This window comes from Pseudorasbora parva, chromosome 13 (genome assembly GCF_024679245.1).
Source record: "Pseudorasbora parva isolate DD20220531a chromosome 13, ASM2467924v1, whole genome shotgun sequence".
Lineage (NCBI taxonomy): Eukaryota > Metazoa > Chordata > Actinopteri > Cypriniformes > Gobionidae > Pseudorasbora > Pseudorasbora parva.
Genome location: NC_090184.1, coordinates 46,306,660 through 46,324,159, shown reverse-complemented (window position 1 = coordinate 46,324,159; position 17,500 = coordinate 46,306,660). Strand labels below are relative to the sequence as shown.

General features: G+C 35.3%; 1 protein-coding gene across 2 annotated transcripts in view; it reads left to right on the top strand.

Annotated features, from left to right (window-relative positions):
* The window catches only part of prdm6 (PR domain containing 6), an 83,508-nt gene that overhangs the window by 60,809 nt on the left and 5,199 nt on the right, over nucleotides 1-17,500 (top strand). For both annotated transcript variants that reach the window (XM_067414599.1, XM_067414600.1), the window contains exon 5: nucleotides 11,420-11,762. In XM_067414599.1, coding sequence (XP_067270700.1) covers nucleotides 11,420-11,762 — 343 coding nt within the window. The remainder of the gene's footprint in view (nucleotides 1-11,419; nucleotides 11,763-17,500) is intronic.

Here is a 17,500-nt window from a genome sequence, read left to right as displayed (position 1 = left end):
CCGGAAAGGTCCCGCCTCTTATCATAATGGGGAGATACGCGCGCTCAATGTTATTGCAAAAATGTCTATATTGCCTTATCAATTTGAGCCGGAATCAGACCCGGAGAATATCGAAGAGGATCGATTACAACCTGCTCAGGAAAGACTTTTGCTGGATGTTTCAGAATGGTCAGCTGTCTATTCAGGAGTTTAAACTGATCATTACACACACCAACAATCGATGGTGTCTGAATTAATTACTACACTTTGATATGCTAAGTTTTTCAGATTAGTTTCAATTACCATCTAACGTTAGTTAACAAAGCTAACAGCGTTGCACTTTGTGTCATGAGTTACATAAACTGTTAAACGGACCGACTTAAAATAATAAAATACACTTACCGGTTGTGCACCATAAACGACGCCTTCTCCAGACAAAGAGGGAACTGCGTCATCTTCTAAGAATAATCTTTCTGCGAATCCGGCATTAAACTGATTGAGATTGAGGAAGCAGTCCTCAGCAAAATGTGCTGCACATAGTTTTAAATTGTGATTATAATTTTCCGAGTTAACCGAGTTAACCATAAACTGTAGCCATTGATCTCGTGCAGCGTCCGTGGGAAGGCCAAACAAAGGTGATCTGACTCCGGGATGAAAATAACAGCGCTTCAATGGCATGGCGACAAACACACTCCTATTCTCGACCTGCGAGAGCAAAAGGACCACGCCCCCGAATCTGCGTGTTCTTGTGGGCGGAGGGTTCGTCAACAAACGGTTTTAGTTGCGTCATTAAAGCAGGAAGTGCAGCGGTGTAGCCCAAACCGGCCGCTCGCTGTCGGCTTTGAAAGGGAACTTCTGTTCAATAAAATATCTCGCTTGGCATTGAACTTTGAGCTTTATAATTTTACAGGTATTATTTATGCTCTAACAGCAACATTACACACTAACTAAAGTTTGAAAGATGGAATCGCGAAGAACGAGACCTTTAAAGCGATTGCAGTACTAGTATTGGCCATTATCTTACACACGCTTCCTTTAATGTATGTGACGCTGTGAGCACAGAGACTGTTGTGTAGACGGTAAGTATTTAAAATGTTAAACTTTTTTAAATGTTTAATGTTTTATATGAATAAATAGCGCTCCTAAACGGCCGTCAATGGCATTCTCAAGTGAAACAAGTTGAAGGGGCCCCACTTTATATTAGGTGGCCTTAAGTACATCAAAAAATAAGTACAATGTACTTACTGTGTTCAAATTGTATTGCCAAACACCTTTGCTGATATTGAGTTGGGATACGGGTAGAGTTAGGGTCAGGTGTGGTGGTATGGGTAAGTTTAAGGGTAGGGTTAAGTGTAAGGGAAGTGCCAACTGTGTAATTACAAATGTAACTACAGTAATTTAATTACAGACGTAATTACATGCAGGCATTTTTTAATATGTAAGTACAATGTAAAAACATGTAGGTACACAATAAGTGCATTGTATCAAATTATTAATTACAATGTTAGTACAGAGTAGTTAAGGCCACCTACTATAAAGTGGGTCCAGTTGAGGCTTGGACCCAGAAATGCCGTTCCTTACGTCACGACTTAACAAGCAAATTGAGTCGCTCAGTTTAGAGTCCTGCAACGGTCGGGTATCTTCATAAAGGTGGCAAAAACAGGTGGATAATGAACTCCTTCACTGCAAAAAATGCTCTTCTTACTCAGTCATGTTGTCTTGTTTCCAGTCTAAATATCTAACAATTCTGAAATCAAGATACATTAGATCAGTAAAATGACATTTTTTCTTGTTTTGTTAAAAAAAAAATCATAATGAAGTGAGTTTTTGCTTAAAACAGGCAAAATGATCTGCCAATGGGGTGAGAAAAATAATCTTATTTCTGATTGAAATCTTGTTTCTTGTTTCCGATCAGAAATCAGATTATTTTTCTCACCCCATCGGCAGATCATTTTGCCTGTTTTAAGCAAAAACGCTCTTCATTTAGATTTTTTCCCCGAGAAAACAAGACAAAATCTCTCATGTCGTTTTACTGATCCAGTAAATGCATCTTGATTTAAGAATTTTTAGATATTTGGACTGGAAACAAGACAAAAATACTTTTTTTATAAGAGCTTTTTTTGCAGTGTGTCAGGCTCAGTTTTGGCCATGTCGGCTCTGAATGCACTTCTCAGTGTTTCCAACACACACACACACTTTATGAGTTCAGTCTGGTTACTGCGGTGTTTAGCCATCGCTCTCTCCATCCAAACGCTTTAGATCGATGTGACATCTCTCATTATGTGCTCATCAGCAGCACTAAAGCTCTGTGGTTTGCACTGCAAAAAAGGATTTTGTCTGGTTTTAAACATTCCTAAATCAAGACATTTACTGGAGAAGAGAAATGGGTGAAGATATTAAGACTGAGCTTAAAACAAGAGCAAATATCAGCGGATGGAGACTTCACTGCAAAAAATGCTCTTCTTATTTAGTATTTTTTTCTTGTTTCCAGTCCAAATATCTAAATATTCTTAAATCAAGATGCATTTACTAGATCAGTAAAACGACTTGAGATATTTTAGCTTGTTTTCTGGGGAAAAATATCAAAATGATGTGAGTTTTTGCTTAAAACAGGCAAAATGATCTGCCGATGGGGTGAGAAAAATAATCTGATTTCTGTTCGGAAACAAGATTTCAATCTGAAATAAGATTATTTTTCTCACCCCATCGGCAGATCATTTTGCCTGTTTTAAGCAAAAACTCTCTTCATTTAGATTTTTCAGAAACAAGATTATATTGTAGACATCGATCCGATCAAAATCCATCTGAAAACTATTTTTTTATATTTAACAAAAGAAAATTATGTGTATGGGTAAACTATGACCGTTTAAGCCCCGCGCCTCACTTCCGGTTCTGGAACTGCTATTGGAGAAAAGCGAATTAAACTTTTAGTGAACTAAAATGTTCAAGCGTCCAACTATGCGTGATTTATTCTCTTCAATCGCGTCTGGTGTGAACCATAAGTCTCCATCGGCTGATATTTGCAGCTCAGTCTTAATATCTTCAGTCATTTCTCTTCTCCAGTAAATGTTTTGAATGTTTAGATGTTTGTGCTGGGAAACCAGTGAGCGCGTTTACATGACTTTATTAATAAACCGGTTATTTCCTTGCATTAACGTCAAAAATAATAATGTCCGTATCTGACTCGGAGTATCCCAGTTATGATGTTAAAGCTACACTGTGTTCCTTTTTTAGTTTATTCTTAGCTAAAAACACTTAATTCTTTTAAAAATATATGTGCTCATTAATGTATATTTACTTCTTCCGAGTAATAAAGTATTCTCTAAGTTTATAATATGCCATTAAAAATACATACGGGTGAGGGGTTCGAATGCCGGCCGCCATGTTGGCCCTCCATCTTGAAAGTACAGTAGCCAAAGAGGGACAAACCCGTAAATTCAAACTTCGCCTTTCGCGTTTAACACTCGATGGCACCGTGTCGAATTTGAAGAGGGGGAAATTATTTTCTAAAGTAACCTCATCACTTGAAGGAGCACTCATGGACGAAGTCGAACTGGAAGCCGTGTTAATCTTGGACTAAATCGGCCACCGTAGGAGTTAAAACGAAATCGTAATTGAGAGGAACAGAAACTAATATTCACTGGATGGTCAAATACCTTTACACCGCTAGATGGGGAAAATATCACACAGTGGAGCTTTAATAAAGCGTGTCAGTGGGAGATTTACAGCTCATATTATCCCTCATGATGCAGCGTTTAGACTGAACCTCTTCTGCTTCTGCTGACGGAGAGCTTTACAATGTTCTGGGTCTGCGTTTGTGATATATATCCTTATTTCATTCAAAACGCTCGCTGTCTGGATACATTTTAGGGTGCGTTCACACTTGTCATGTTTGGTTGGATTAAAACGAACCCTGGTGCGATTCGGTTAGTGCAGTTCATTTGAACATCTGTGAACGCTGCCATCCGAACCAAACCAGCGGCCGAGAGCGCTATAAAGATGAGTCTCGATCCGCTTCCAAACCAACTCTGGTGCGGTTCGACTGATATATAAACGCAACACGGACCAAACCAGCGGCCGAGAGCGCTATAAAGATGAGTCTCGGTCCGCTTCCAAACCAACTCTGGTGCGGTTCGACTGATATATAAACGCAACACGGACCAAACCAGCGGCCGAGAGCGCTATAAAGATGAGTCTCGGTCCGCTTCCAAACCAACTCTGGTGCGGTTCGACTGATATATAAACGCAACACGGACCAAACCAGCGGCCGAGAGCGCTATAAAGATGAGTCTCGGTCCGCTTCCAAACCAACTCTGGTGCGGTTCGACTGATATATAAACGCAACACGGACCAAACCAGCGGCCGAGAGCGCTATAAAGATGAGTCTCGGTCCGCTTCCAAACCAACTCTGGTGCGGCTCGACTGATATATAAACGCAACACAGACCAAAGACATGTAGACGAACCAAAAACAGGACGTGATGTCACAAGATGCGACACATAGTCAGCTGTTCTGACGACGCGGAAAGATCGATCGGTGTCTCTAAAATGAGTAACGCTAACGTTAGAGCCCAAACGGAGAGCAGCGAGGAGGTAAAGAGCCTCATCAATATTTGGTCAGACGAGCATGTTTCGAAAATGCTAGAAAAAACGCACACAAAGCACACCGGGTTCTTCTCATCAGAGGACCCGTTGGCCATCAGTCGGTACAGGCGACAGAACGGCCGTCTCGTTTCTGCACAACGGAGGAAATCCTGGAGCTGTTTTGAATGTTTTGAACATTTTCTGAGCTCTTCATGAGTTCTCAGGTGGTAAAAATAATGCCGTATGTACACACATTAAATGATGGCGTTTAATCAGCACACAGCGTTGCTCTGAATGTTCAGTAAGCAGCTCCTCCGTCATATAAGCCGACCAATCCGGTTGTGAGCGTCTCCCTGAGCCTTTGGTTCGGTAACTTTAGGTCCGCTGTTATAAATGCCAGCGTGAACGCTAAGCGGACCAGGACTATATGCTTAGTTTTTGTTTTTTGGTCCGAACCAAACTAACCAAACTACAAGTGTGAACGCACCCTAAATCTCCTCTATTATGTGTTTTGTCCCCTATCGCACATGCGCACTTCAATAAGCCGACAGAAAGCAGGTTAATGCGTTTACATGCAGCAGGAAATCGGGGTAAGAGGCAAATCTCCCCGTGTCGAGCGGTTTATGCTTACGCCGTTTGAGCTTACTCGGATAAACAAAAACGGGTTATGGCGTTGGATGACCATTGTTGGATTATTAGGCATAATCGGCTTAAAGGAACACTCCGCCGTTTTCAGAAATAGGGCTTATTCAACATCTTTCCTACATTTTGATATGTGGGCAAATGCATGTTTTAGTTCGCCACTAGCTTAGCTTAGCACAATGAATGGAATCCAATGTTGCCAGATAGCATGTCCCGAGTAAAAGTGATAAAAAAAAATGCAGATTAAGACTCAGCGATTTATAGGCAGATATTGGGACTATATTATGGGGAAGCAGAGATATCACGGCTCTCATCCTCACGTCCTCCAGCTGTCGAGCGATCGTAATGTGTTGCGTGATCTCTGCTTCCCCATAATATAGTCCCAAATCAATATCTGCCTAGGAAATCATCTAGTCTTAATCTGCATCGCTATTTGTACTCGTTGTAATAACGCAGGCCACAAGAAGTAATTAGGTGAGTTTCTTTTCTTTTTTTTTTGATCACTTTTACTCTGGACATGCTATCTGGCAACATAGGATTCCATTCATTATGCTAAGCTAAGCTAGCTGCGACCCTGCCAAACTAAAACAATGCACTGAGACAAAAATGCATCTGCCCACATATCTAAATGTAGGAAAGAAGCTGAATAAGCCCTATTTCTAAAACTTGTGGAGTCACTTTATATTAGGTGGCATATTATGTACTAACATTTTAATTAATAATTTGATACAATGCACTTATTGTGTTTATACATGTTTTTATATTGTACTTACATTTAAAAACCTGCATGTAATTACGTCCGTAATTAACTCTGTAGTTACATTTTTATTACACAGTTGGCACTTCCTTTACACACACACACACCACACCTGTCCTTAACTCTACCCGTATCCACCTCAATATCAGCAAAAGTGTTTTACAATACAATCTGAACACAGTAAGTACATTATATTTATTTTTTGATGTAAGTACATGGTAAGGCCAGCTATTATAAAGCGGGGCCAGTGTTCCTTTAAGAGTGCATGTAAACGCACCCATTGTGTGCAGTGAAGGATTTCTGTTTAAATCTGAATATATCAATCAATCAACTTTTATAAAGCGCTAATACAATGCCGATTGTTTCAGAGCAGCTTCACAGTGTTGCAGTGTCATGTGAATGTATGATAGCGTACCGGTATGACTTTGGTTTGTTCTGAAAGCACGATTAGCTTGTAATCAGTGGGAGTCCTGGAATAGCCCGAGCTGTGCGGCTCCAGATGCGGAGCCTTTTCCTGCTCCGTCTAATCTCAGCTCTACGGCTGACGCTCAGCAGAACTCATACTTCACACTGCACTGAGCTTTATTAAATCAGGCGCTCTCACATGTCTCGTCTTACAGTGTTTATATGCTCAGCGTGAGGAAGAATGTGCCATGAGCCGAGCGTTTCAGTTTCGCCTCTTTGAAGCCGCCTAAAGATGTCAGGTCCTGATTATTTATTTAAATAAATATTTTGATAACACTTTATTTTAAGGTTCAGTTATCATGCATATTCCTATGATATTGTCTGTTTATTAGCACTTCTAAAGCTCATATTAATGCCTTATTCTGCATGAGCTTATTCTACATCCCTTAATCCGACCCAATACCTAAACTTAAACGCTACAAAACTACCTTACTAACTATTAATAAGCAGGAAATTAGGAGTTTATTGAGGCAGAAGCCGGCGTTAATAGTGAATATGTGTTCCCCATACTAGTGTTACCAATATTTTTAAAATATGATTTATTTGAAAAATTAATAAAATATATTTTAAAAAAATGTTTATTATTATAAAAACTTATTCATTAAAAATTACTAGCATTTAATTAATTTTCATTAAAAAACTATTAAATGTATTGCATTTTATAATTATTCATTTACAAATTAAAACAAAGAAAAAGAATGATAAAATTAAGAAATTGTCTGTGCAATCTTTAAAATGATACTCTACCGTTAATCAAAGAAGTTAAAGGGATAGTTCACCCCAAAATTAAAATTTGATGTTTATGTGCTTAACCGTTGCTCGTATAATGCATGTAATTAGACCCCATTGACATGCATTATACGAGCAATCGTTGAGGTAAACATCTTCATTTGTGTTCTACTGAAGAAACAAACGCATCTCGGATGCCCTGGGGGTCAGCAGATAAACATCAAATTTTCATTTTTGGGTGAACTATCCCTTTAATACTTGTAAGCCAAGACGCATTAAACTGATCAAAGGTGACATTTATGATGTTACAAAAGATTATATTTCTTATAGACGCTGTTATTACGTAATAAGACAAAAGTATGAATTAAAAAGTCGTCATTATGACTAAAATGGAAACAAAATTAAAATTATGGCATAAGTCAAAATGTAAACCCGAAATTATGACGTACGATTATTATTACAACGTCAAAATTATGACAAGTTGCAATTAAATTTTTTCCCAAAAATGTATGCTTTTATTCATGAAGGACGCATTAAACTGATCAAAAGTGACATTTATAATGTTACAAAAGATTATATTTCTAATAAATGCTGTTCTTTTCAACTTTATATTCATTAAAGAATCATGAGAAATAAAACGTTTCCACAAAAAGATGAATATAAAAAGCACAAATTATTACTGAAAATGGTAAAATTGTGACTAATTATTACTTAAAGTCGAAATTTTAACCAAATTACGTAATAAGTCAAAATTAAAGTTGAAATTAACATACTAAATTGAAAATGTTACTTAAGTAAAAATTATGAAATAATAAACAAAATTAGGACAAAATTGTAACCAAAATGATTACGTAATAAGTAAGGGTGTAACGATTCGTTTTAACAACGATTCGATTCATATCACGATTTGAGGTTGCCGTTCGATTCAAGGAAGATATTGGGTCATTTAGAACGATACGAGCCGAAACGATTCATTGGCTTGAAATCGATTCAGCCAAAACATTTTAATAAGTGTGACTGAAATAAATACGTGCAGGCGAGGTTTCCTAGATTGCTGTTGTTTCTTTTAAGGGAATCCGATATCAATTAATTATGGATATTAACACACAAGTAAACAATTAATGGCAAATGTGTTCACATTTTATTTGAATAAAGTGCAACCAACAGTTTAAGTTGAATTAACAGGAAGTTCACCTTTTCTGCTCTAATTTTCAATAAAAGTACAGTAAGTGCAACCAACACACTACTACTGCTACTTCTGCTTGTTCTTCAAAATGAAAATATTACAATGTTAATATCAAAAATAAAGTGCAGCCAACATCTCTTCAGGTTTAATGAGCAGCGGCTGAACCTGATACTACTTCAAACAGCGAGCGACTTCTTTAGAACACCTGCATCTTTACTAAAGCTAAAGTGTTTTCTCACACTGGACCGCAATGCTGGCCTGATCATTTCTCGCTCGTTGGCTTCTCCTCTGTCATCCGCCATGTTATGCTTTCTTTGCGCTGCTGCCGCTTAGCTGACGTCACATATAGGCAGACTGAGTAACGGTTAACGCCTTTATCATTAAAAGTGCTAAGAAAAACATCCATGTAAAGTCTGACGTGCTTAAATCAAATGCGTTATTTCCTATTATCGATACAATCGATCGATTACCTTTTAAAACGATATTAGATCGATATATGTCGTCCGGAAGGCCAACTTGCCGAGCACAGATCGATGTAGTTGGATCATAGGAATATAAATCGATACATCGATGTAGTAGATGAATCGTTACACCCCTAGTAATAAGATTATTATTAATTAAAAAGTCATAATTATGACTAAAATTTACAAAAGATTTCACATAACACACTAAATTGAAATTATGACTTAAAGTCAAAATGTAAACCAAAATTATGATGTACACTTATTATAGTCAAAATTATTACAAATATGAGCACTGATAATAATCATAAGTGTGTGTTGATCATCAGATGCTCATCTGAGAGTGATTCGTGAAGGATCATGTGACACTGAAGAGTGATGATGATGATGATCACAGGAATAAATCACACTTTACTATGTAAATGTAAATGTACTGTATATTCACATAGAGAACAGATGATCTACTGGAGGAATATTACACTGCTTTACTGGAGTTATGAGCAGATTAAGGAGCAGAAGGAAACTTAATTATTCCCAAACTCTAAACTGCACTGTAAATCTAATTAGTTAGACTTAAAAAAAAAATGCATCGGAACCGATTTCATATTCCTGCATTAGTAGGAAGAGAATTATGGCGAGCAGAAGAGCAGAAAAAGAATCTCACTAACCCGAAACGTTCGTATTTGAGTGTCATTGACTCTTGTGTAGATGTGCTTAGGTCATCTCTGCTCATGCACTGCAAAAATGCTCTTCTTACTCAGACATTTTGTCTTGTTTCCAAGACCTTAAATCAAGATGCATTTACTAGATCAGTAAAACGACATGAGATATTTTTTCTTGTTTTGTTGAAAAGTGAGTTTTTACTTAAATGATCTGCCAATGGGGTGAGAAAAATAATCTAATTTCTGTTCGGAAACAAGATTTCAATCAGAAATAAGATTATTTTTCTCACCCCATTGGCAGATCATTCTGCCTGTTTTAAGTAAAAACTCATTAAAATAAATCCCCCCCCCCCCAAAAAAAAGCAAACATTTTAATTTTACTTATCTAGTAAATGCATCTTGATTTAAGAATTTTTAGATTATTTAAAAATATTATGTAAGAAGAGCATTTTTTTGCAGTGCAAGTGCAGAACACTGATCCCCATAATGGCGAGCAGAAGAGCAGAAAAAAAATCTCACCAACTCAAAACTTTAGTATCTGACTGTGATCGGGTGCGTTTACATGCACGTTCTTAAAGGTGCACTATGGAGCTTTCCGTCCACTGGGGGGCGCCTATTCAAGACAAATCGTAGTTTGATGACGCAAAGTGTGAGCGCAGCATCTTGGGAGATGTGGTCTTCTCATCACAGCCGGTGGAAAATAGGACTCGGGCAGAAATCACGTTCATGCATGCGGTTAATAACGTTACTGTAGTCTAAAGCAGAGCAGGAGCGAGTGTTGAGGACCTGAGCACAGCTGCTGGAGCGATTGTTAAACAAATACCCGCCTCACGAATACCGGGACTTTTATTATGACGGGACGGGACTCATTTGCCAGGCGCCTGCACAGATCCGCTCTTCCGGTTATGATTTTGAGGTAAAGCAGCTCTGTTTATCATATTAGATACATTTAAGTGTGTTCAAAATGATGTTATGACGTTCCTCCGTGCGTTCACTTGTTCACACTGCTTAGAGTAAAGCGCTCCTGCCAAATAATAGCCGAAACCGAGGGAACGCAGATATGACGCGATTGACAGGCGACTCCCTCAAATGCAATGCTGAAACGTCCCTGTCCTCAGTTAAAATAGCAATTTTCTCACAATTTACAAATAGTTGGAAACTTCTGGGAAATTGTAGGAACTCAACTGAACAAAATATATAACACTGGCCTAGTGGCTTTTGGATATTTTCCTGCAAAAATACTACATAGTGCACCTTTAAGCCGAATATGCCCAATAATCTGACAGTGATCATGGTCATGTAACCGCGGTAACCCTTTTTCTTTTATCGGAGTAAGCTCATAAACGGCGTAAACATAAACCGGCCGACACAGAGAGTTTTTTTCCTCTTACCCCGATTTCGCGCTGCATGTAAACACATTAACCTGCTTTCTGTCGGCTTATTGAAGAGCGCATGTGCGATAGGGGACAAAAACACATATTAGAGCAGATTTAAACGCATCCAGACAGAACGAGCGTTTCGGGGACATCTATCACAAACGCAGACTCTTTTAAGACCCAGAACATTGTAAAGGTGTGTTCTCATCTCAGTCAGCAGAAGTAGAAGAGGTTCAGTCTAAACGCTGCATAACTGATGAGGGGTAATATGAGCCGTAAATCTCCCGCTGACACGCTTTATTAACATCACAACTGACGGAACATTTGGGATACTCCGAGTCAGATACGGACATTATTATTATTGACGTCACTACAAGGAAATAACCGGTTTATTGATAAAGTCATGTAAACGCAGTTGTCAGTTTACTGGTGTCCATGTAAACTGGTTATTTCAATAAGCGGATATTCTTTGAGTTATCAGCTGCTGGTGTGTATGTAAACGCACTCATTGACTCTTGGTTAGATCATATCAGCTCATAGCTGTCCCTCTCATGTTTGTTTCTCTGTGTTTTTTGGCAGTGAATGTGCCATCTACTGTAATGGAGGCCATGAACCGTCAGGACTCCCTCCAGCCCTTCAGCAAGAGCCCCAAAGCCTCCTCTCTGGTCCTGCCGCGCTCCATGGTCTTCCCTCAATCCCCCTGCTCGCGGAGCTTCTCAATAATGGACAAGACCGGCCTCGCCGAGTCCAGTTTAAACCAGATGAGTGCCAAAAACCAGCGCGTTCTGGCCAGCCCCACCTCCACCAGCCAGCTGAGCTCCGAGTTCAGCGACTGGCATCTGTGGAAGTGCGGCCAATGCTTCAAAACCTTCACACAGCGGATCCTGCTCCAGATGCACGTGTGCACGCAGAACCCCGACAGGTACACACCGCTTCACACACACACACTGAAGTCAACACACATACTGAAGTCAACACACACACTGAAGTCAACACGCATGCATTTCTAAAGCGCTCTACACTGCAAAAAATGCTTTTCTTACTCAGTATTTTTGTCTTGTTTCTAGTCCAAACATCTAAAAATTCTTACATTAAGAAACATTTACTAGACAAGCAAAAGTAATTGTCTTGTTTTGGGAAAAATAACTCAAAATGAAGAGAGTTTTTGCTTAAAATAAGATAAATAATCTGCCAAAATAATCTTAATTCAAACAGAAAACAAGATTATTTTCCTCACCCCATTGGCAGATTATTTATCTTATTTTAAGCAAAAACTCTCTTCATTTTGAGTTATTTTTCCCAAAACAAGACAATTACTTTTGCTTGTCTAGTAAATACTTCTTGTTTTAAGAATTTTTAGATGTTTGGACTAGAAACAAGACAAAAATACTGAGTGAGAAGAGCATTTTTTGCAGTGTGTTTTCGGTCGATGTAAACTCAACTCTTACATGCGAAGCGTCTGAAAGAAGGCATCTGGTGAAGAAGCTGCTCAGAAGTTTCTGGGATTCTGGGAGTTTTGCAACATGGTTTCCAGGTCCACAAGCGGAGTGTAACATCTCTAAACCTAATTAAACACGGCAGAGGATGTATTGGAAATTTTTTGCTTAGCTCTATTTTCTGGGCCGCGTTCAGACCTATAAATCAGCTGCTGCCGTCACAAAGAAATACCCACTCCAAAGGTGATGCAGAGGAAAACAGATGCCACTTATTCAATAAACTAATATTCATACAGAAGAAAAATGTTTGCGGGATACCCGAGGAGATGAAGTCAATGTGAGGCTTTGTCAATACTCAACTTTATGACCCTGAGGTGCAGATAAAATTTAGCTGAACAAGGCAATCTGGGATGAGCGCTGTTTGGCCTGGAAGCCGACGTGACTCTGGGAATCTGTTTTAAATGATCTCACATATGCTTTATGGCCTTTGGCTTATACATATTTATTGATGTTTAGTTTATATGTACATTTTAGAGAGGATAAATCATAGGATCATTGAAAAAAATCCGTTTGTGCTGATGTGTTTTGCTGAGCTGTGGTCGGGACTCGAGGTGTTTTTCTGGTTTTTGTTTGCTCACATCAATCAAAGCCCTCGATTATGACCATATCCTGCTCTAATAATAAATATGAACTATAAAGCAGCTCTACAGAAGAAAATACTGCCATAATTCAGCTCCATGTTGATTCAATTCAGTGTCAATGTTCATTAATTCGTCAATTATGAAAATTATGTTAATCAATTCAGTTTAATGTTGATTCATATCGGGTCAATAACAGTGCAAAGGTTGCAGAGTTGACCAGTTATGAAATTAATTAAACTCTACTGAAGACAATAGTCATAATTCTGTTGCCTATGTTTTCAATAACAGGTTCATTTTTGCAAAATTCTTCAAATTTGAAAAATATTAAGCAGCTCATTAATCACTTCAGTTTAATGTTGATTCATATCAAGTCAATAACAGTGCAAATGTTGCGAAGTTCAGTTATGAAACCAATCCAGTTCAAATTCTATTCAGGTCCGTGTTGATTTAATTCAGTGTCAATGTTCATTAATTCATCTATTATGAAAATTCTGTTAATTCAGTTCAATGTTGATTCATATCGATTTAATAACAGTGCAAAGGTTGAGGAGTTATGAAATTAATTCAAATCTAAAGCAGCTCTACACAGGAAAATTGGGTCATAATAAAGTTTAATTCAGTTCAATAGCCAATGTTGCAAAATTAATCGATTATGAAACAAACTCAACTCTACAGAATAAAATAGTCACAAATAGTGACTATATTATAATATTTTTCAAATTCTGTTGTCAATGTTTTTAATAACAATTTTTGCAAAATTCTTCAAATATGAAAAAAATCCAACTATAAAGCAGCTCTAGAGGACAATGGAGTCATAATTCAGTTCAATGTTGATTCAATTCAGTTCAAAAATGTTAATGCTACCAAATACATTAATTATGAATAAATCAGTTCAGTTTAATGTTGATTCATATCTGGTCAATAACAGTGCAAAGGTTGTAGAGTTGACCAGTTATGAAATTAATCCAACTCTACAGAAGAAAATAGTGTCGTCATAAAGTTTAATTCAGTTCAGTGTTGATTCAGTTCAGTTCAATGGTCAATGTTTGAAACAAATTCAACTCTACAGCAGAAAATAGTCATAATTCAGTTGTCAATGTTGGAACGTTGAATTTGCAAAGAAAAATTCTATTCAATTCAATGTTGATTTTATTTGGTTTAATTGTGTCAATGTTGCAAAATTAATCAATTATGAAAAATTATATTTGATTCAATCTTGATTTGATTCGGTTCAATTGTGTCAATGTTGCAAAATTAATCAATTATGAAAAATTATTCGATTAAATCTTTATTTGGTTCAATTGGGTCAATGTTGCAAAATTAATCAATTATGAAAAATTATATTTGATTCAATCTTGATTTGATTCGGTTCAATTGTGTCAATGTTGCAAAATTAATCAATTATGAAAAATTATTCGATTCAATCTTTATTTGGTTCAATTGTGTCAATGTTGCAAAATTAATCAATTATGAAAAATTATATTTGATTCAATCTTGATTTGATTCGGTTCAATTGTGTCAATGTTGCAAAATTAATCAATTATGAAAAATTATATTTGATTCAATCTTGATTTGATTCGGTTCAATTGTGTCAATGTTGCAAAATTAATCAATTATGAAAAATTATATTTGATTCAATCTTGATTTGATTCGGTTCAATTGTGTCAATGTTGCAAAATTAATCAATTATGAAAAATTATTCGATTCAATCTTTATTTGGTTCAATTGGGTCAATGTTGCAAAATTAATCAATTATGAAAAATTATATTTGATTCAATCTTGATTTGATTCGGTTCAATTGTGTCAATGTTGCAAAATTAATCAATTATGAAAAATTATTCGATTAAATCTTTATTTGGTTCAATTGTGTCAATGTTGCAAAATTAATCAATTATGAAAAATTATATTTGATTCAATCTTGATTTGATTCGGTTCAATTGTGTCAATGTTGCAAAATTAATCAATTATGAAAATTTATTCGATTAAATCTTTATTTGGTTCAATTGGGTCAATGTTGCAAAATTAATCAATTATGAAAAATTATATTTGATTCAATCTTGATTTGATTCGGTTCAATTGTGTCAATGTTGCAAAATTAATCAATTATGAAAAATTATTCGATTAAATCTTTATTTGGTTCAATTGGGTCAATGTTGCAAAATTAATCAATTATGAAAAATTATATTTGATTCAATCTTGATTTGATTCGGTTCAATTGTGTCAATGTTGCAAAATTAATCAATTATGAAAAATTATATTTGATTCAATCTTGATTTGATTCGGTTCAATTGTGTCAATGTTGCAAAATTAATCAATTATGAAAAATTATATTTGATTCAATCTTGATTTGATTCGGTTCAATTGTGTCAATGTTGCAAAATTAATCAATTATGAAAAATTATTCGATTAAATCTTTATTTGGTTCAATTGGGTCAATGTTGCAAAATTAATCAATTATGAAAAATTATATTTGATTCAATCTTGATTTGATTCGGTTCAATTGTGTCAATGTTGCAAAATTAATCAATTATGAAAAATTATTCGATTCAATCTTTATTTGGTTCAATTGGGTCAATGTTGCAAAATTAATCAATTATGAAAAATTATATTTGATTCAATCTTGATTTGATTCGGTTCAATTGTGTCAATGTTGCAAAATTAATCAATTATGAAAAATTATATTTGATTCAATCTTGATTTGATTCGGTTCAATTGTGTCAATGTTGCAAAATTAATCAATTATGAAAAATTATATTTGATTCAATCTTGATTTGATTCGGTTCAATTGTGTCAATGTTGCAAAATTAATCAATTATGAAAAATTATTCGATTCAATCTTTATTTGGTTCAATTGGGTCAATGTTGCAAAATTAATCAATTATGAAAAATTATATTTGATTCAATCTTGATTTGATTCGGTTCAATTGTGTCAATGTTGCAAAATTAATCAATTATGAAAAATTATTCGATTAAATCTTTATTTGGTTCAATTGTGTCAATGTTGCAAAATTAATCAATTATGAAAAATTATATTTGATTCAATCTTGATTTGATTCGGTTCAATTGTGTCAATGTTGCAAAATTAATCAATTATGAAAATTTATTCGATTAAATCTTTATTTGGTTCAATTGGGTCAATGTTGCAAAATTAATCAATTATGAAAAATTATATTTGATTCAATCTTGATTTGATTCGGTTCAATTGTGTCAATGTTGCAAAATTAATCAATTATGAAAAATTATTCGATTAAATCTTTATTTGGTTCAATTGGGTCAATGTTGCAAAATTAATCAATTATGAAAAATTATATTTGATTCAATCTTGATTTGATTCGGTTCAATTGTGTCAATGTTGCAAAATTAATCAATTATGAAAAATTATATTTGATTCAATCTTGATTTGATTCGGTTCAATTGTGTCAATGTTGCAAAATTAATCAATTATGAAAAATTATATTTGATTCAATCTTGATTTGATTCGGTTCAATTGTGTCAATGTTGCAAAATTAATCAATTATGAAAAATTATTCGATTCAATCTTTATTTGGTTCAATTGGGTCAATGTTGCAAAATTAATCAATTATGAAAAATTATATTTGATTCAATCTTGATTTGATTCGGTTCAATTGTGTCAATGTTGCAAAATTAATCAATTATGAAAAATTATTCGATTCAATCTTTATTTGGTTCAATTGTGTCAATGTTGCAAAATTAATCAATTATGAAAAATTATATTTGATTCAATCTTGATTTGATTCGGTTCAATTGTGTCAATGTTGCAAAATTAATCAATTATGAAAAATTATTCGATTCAATCTTTATTTGGTTCAATTGGGTCAATGTTGCAAAATTAATCAATTATGAAAAATTATATTTGATTCAATCTTGATTTGATTCGGTTCAATTGTGTCAATGTTGCAAAATTAATCAATTATGAAAAATTATATTTGATTCAATCTTGATTTGATTCGGTTCAATTGTGTCAATGTTGCAAAATTAATCAATTATGAAAAATTATATTTGATTCAATCTTGATTTGATTCGGTTCAATTGTGTCAATGTTGCAAAATTAATCAATTATGAAAAATTATTCGATTCAATCTTTATTTGGTTCAATTGGGTCAATGTTGCAAAATTAATCAATTATGAAAAATTATATTTGATTCAATCTTGATTTGATTCGGTTCAATTGTGTCAATGTTGCAAAATTAATCAATTATGAAAAATTATATTTGATTCAATCTTGATTTGATTCGGTTCAATTGGGTCAATGTTGCAAAATTAATCAATTATGAAAAATTATTCGATTCAATCTTTATTTGGTTCAATTGGGTCAATGTTGCAAAATTAATCAATTATGAATAAATAACTAGAGTTGTGTTGACATAAAGCGAGAGTAGAATAAGTGTGACAGAGGAAGCGCAGCAGAATTATGAATGTGCGGTGAGGGTTTGGGAAGTGAGGTCCGGAGGGTTATTTATGTCCAGGCCGTCCTGCAGTAATAAACAATAACTCCACATTAATCACAAGCTCTGCTGAAGTTAATGCACACACACACACACACACATTCATCATCTCAAGAT